The 2,718-nt window shown below is 30.1% G+C and overlaps 1 protein-coding gene across 1 annotated transcript; it reads left to right on the forward strand.

The window, feature by feature from the left end:
- The first annotated feature begins 426 nt into the window (after positions 1 to 426).
- LOC126674323 (ethylene-responsive transcription factor ERF105) lies at positions 427 to 1,664 on the forward strand. Its single transcript, XM_050368763.2, has one exon. The coding sequence runs from the start codon at positions 557 to 559 to the stop codon at positions 1,373 to 1,375; it is 819 nt and encodes a 272-aa protein (XP_050224720.1). The 5' UTR covers positions 427 to 556; the 3' UTR covers positions 1,376 to 1,664.
- Positions 1,665 to 2,718: the final 1,054 nt, after the last annotated feature.

Raw genomic sequence — 2,718 nt, forward strand, 5'->3', positions numbered from 1 at the left:
AACTAAAATGAGACATTTAAAAAGAAAACTAAACAGAAAGATAATTAATAAAATAAATAGACAATGTTCAATAAAAACTATACAATCACAATTTTTTAAAATTTAAAATATATAAATATATAATACTGGCATAACAAGCATTATTAAAATTCACAATTAATTAAGAGGATATAGAACGTCATAAATAAGTATTGTCAAATAAAAAAAATCACAAATAGCAAATTGTCAAAATAACTGGAACCATCCCAGAAGCATATTATAATCTAAAAGTAGAAATATTTGGACCCTCCACAAAATTAAAATATAAGCAATAATGAGTAACCATTACACTACACAACAAAAAATAAAATGAAACATTGAGGACCTACTCCAAATTTTCCACTACGATACTTCGTGGTTATACCCAAGAACCTCGCACGAACTACCTTTGCCTTTTCATTTCTAACCCTTCTATATAAACACAACACCCTTCACTCTTTATTTTCCACTCAACAATTTCTTCTTCTTCTTTCACCTTCAAGATAGTATTAAATTCAAGAACTAAGAACCTTTTTCAATGGCGTATCATCAAGAATACGAGTGTTCTACTCTAGAATCGATCAGGCAACATCTCCTTACGGACTTCGCTTCTATGGATAATTTCATTTTCAATCTTGACGGAGTTATCAAACCTGAAATACAAGATGATTTTGCTTTCGGTTTGTTTGTAGCGCCGAATCAACAGCAAGAAATCAAGACGGAATCCAAGCCGTCTCCGAGATTTAGTTCAACTCTTAGCCAGAGAAAACCAGCTATGACTAAAATAGCTATACCTCCTCCTCCTCCGACAGCGGTGGTTCCAACTTCCATGCCACTGCAGCAACACCAGCAGGCGGCGGCGGTAGCTGTAAGTGGAGAGAAACATTATAGAGGAGTTAGACGTCGGCCGTGGGGGAAATACGCAGCGGAAATTCGTGACCCTAATAAGAAAGGTGCTCGTGTTTGGTTAGGAACGTTTGATACTGCTATAGAAGCTGCTCGAGCTTACGATAGTGCAGCTTTTAGGTTACGTGGAAGCAAAGCTATCTTGAATTTCCCTCTAGAAATCGGTGAGTCTTCATCAATTAGTTCCGAAAATAATTCTTCAAAGAAAAGAAAAGTTGAGGAGGACACAGAGAGTGTTGGAAACTATAACAAAGCGGTAAAGATTGAAAAATCTTCGCCGGAAAGGGAAGAAATTAAGGCGGTGACGACGGATCCATTAACGCCGTCAAGTTGGAAGGGGTTCTGGGATGGTGATCAAGACCGTGAAGTGATGGGGATATTTAACGTGCCACCGCTATCTCCGTTATCGCCACATCCTTCAATAGGATATTCACAGCTTATGGTTGTGTGAAAATTAAGCGGATGCTAATTAATTAAAGATTAATTATGGATTACGGAATGAAATTGTCAATTATCTGAAGGCGAAGAAAGTCTCGGATCATGACGCAGAGATTGTAGAAAAATTAAAAGTAGTGAGTAGTGAGTAGTGAGTGAGGTTTTGGATAATTTTGTTGGATATGTACATAAATAAGGGTAGTAATGGCAACCAGCAATTTCATGAATGGTTTTGCTTTGGTTGAGAAATTAATTAAGATTGTATTTGTTCTTTTATTTCATTAATTATATGATTATTTTATCAACTTTGTTCAATCTTAATCTTCAATGGATTTCTTAACTTTGAATGATCATTTGATTTGTAAAATATTAATGGTTGTTATAGCCAGTTCGTTCTTAAAAAAAGACTTAATTGCTTTTAAATAAATCATAAATTTAATGTTTTTTTTATAGTTTTAACACGAATTCCTAATTTTTACAGTTTATATATAAAATATCATATTTGATAGTCGAAATACCTAGAAATTTTTTGTCATAAAAACAATAAAATATATATTTTCCGGCGTCTATATCATTGTTTTTTAATAAAAAAAATTATACGGTGTTTCAAATTGCAAAAAAATTAAAATTTGTGTCTAATATTGTCAAAATTGAAAGTTCTTGTCAAAATTACAAAACAAACTAAAATTCATAACTTATTAAGCAATTAAACCGGAAATATGTTAAAATTATTATTATTTTAATTTTTTTTACTTAAGAGCTAAATATATAGAATTATAGTTTATCTAATTGGGTGAAAAAATAATTGATAAGACATGGATCTTTTACTTTAAAATACAAAGGAAGTGATGAGATAATGTAGAAAAATACAACTACATAGTTCATACCTTGTCTTTTATGCATGGTAATGTTTAATTAGAAAATACAGAAGTTAGCAGCCGACAGTTAATATTATATATAAGCAAATTGATAGAGGGCGGTTATAGAATTCAAAATCTAATCAAAATAAAACTCTTGGAAATGGCATTAATTAATTGTCGTATTTCTGTTCATGCATAATTTAAAAATGTAACAAATAAGTATTTAATTTATTAATAAGTAAATAAAAAAAGTTAAGAAATTTGAGATTAAAAATGAAAGTATATTGTACATATCGAGGATACAAAAAAGATATTGAAATGTATTAATTATAAAAAATATAAATCATAGCATAGAGTAGCTCATCAATTTGTTTATTGCATATTTGTAATTTTGATTAGATTTTGTAAATTTAACTAATTCGTCTATACTTTAATTTTGTATTGAATTGCATTTTTAATTATTTAATTTGATTTAAAGTAAATTATAATTATAATCTGA

Source organism: Mercurialis annua, linkage group LG3 (genome assembly GCF_937616625.2).
Source record: "Mercurialis annua linkage group LG3, ddMerAnnu1.2, whole genome shotgun sequence".
Taxonomy (NCBI): domain Eukaryota; kingdom Viridiplantae; phylum Streptophyta; class Magnoliopsida; order Malpighiales; family Euphorbiaceae; genus Mercurialis; species Mercurialis annua.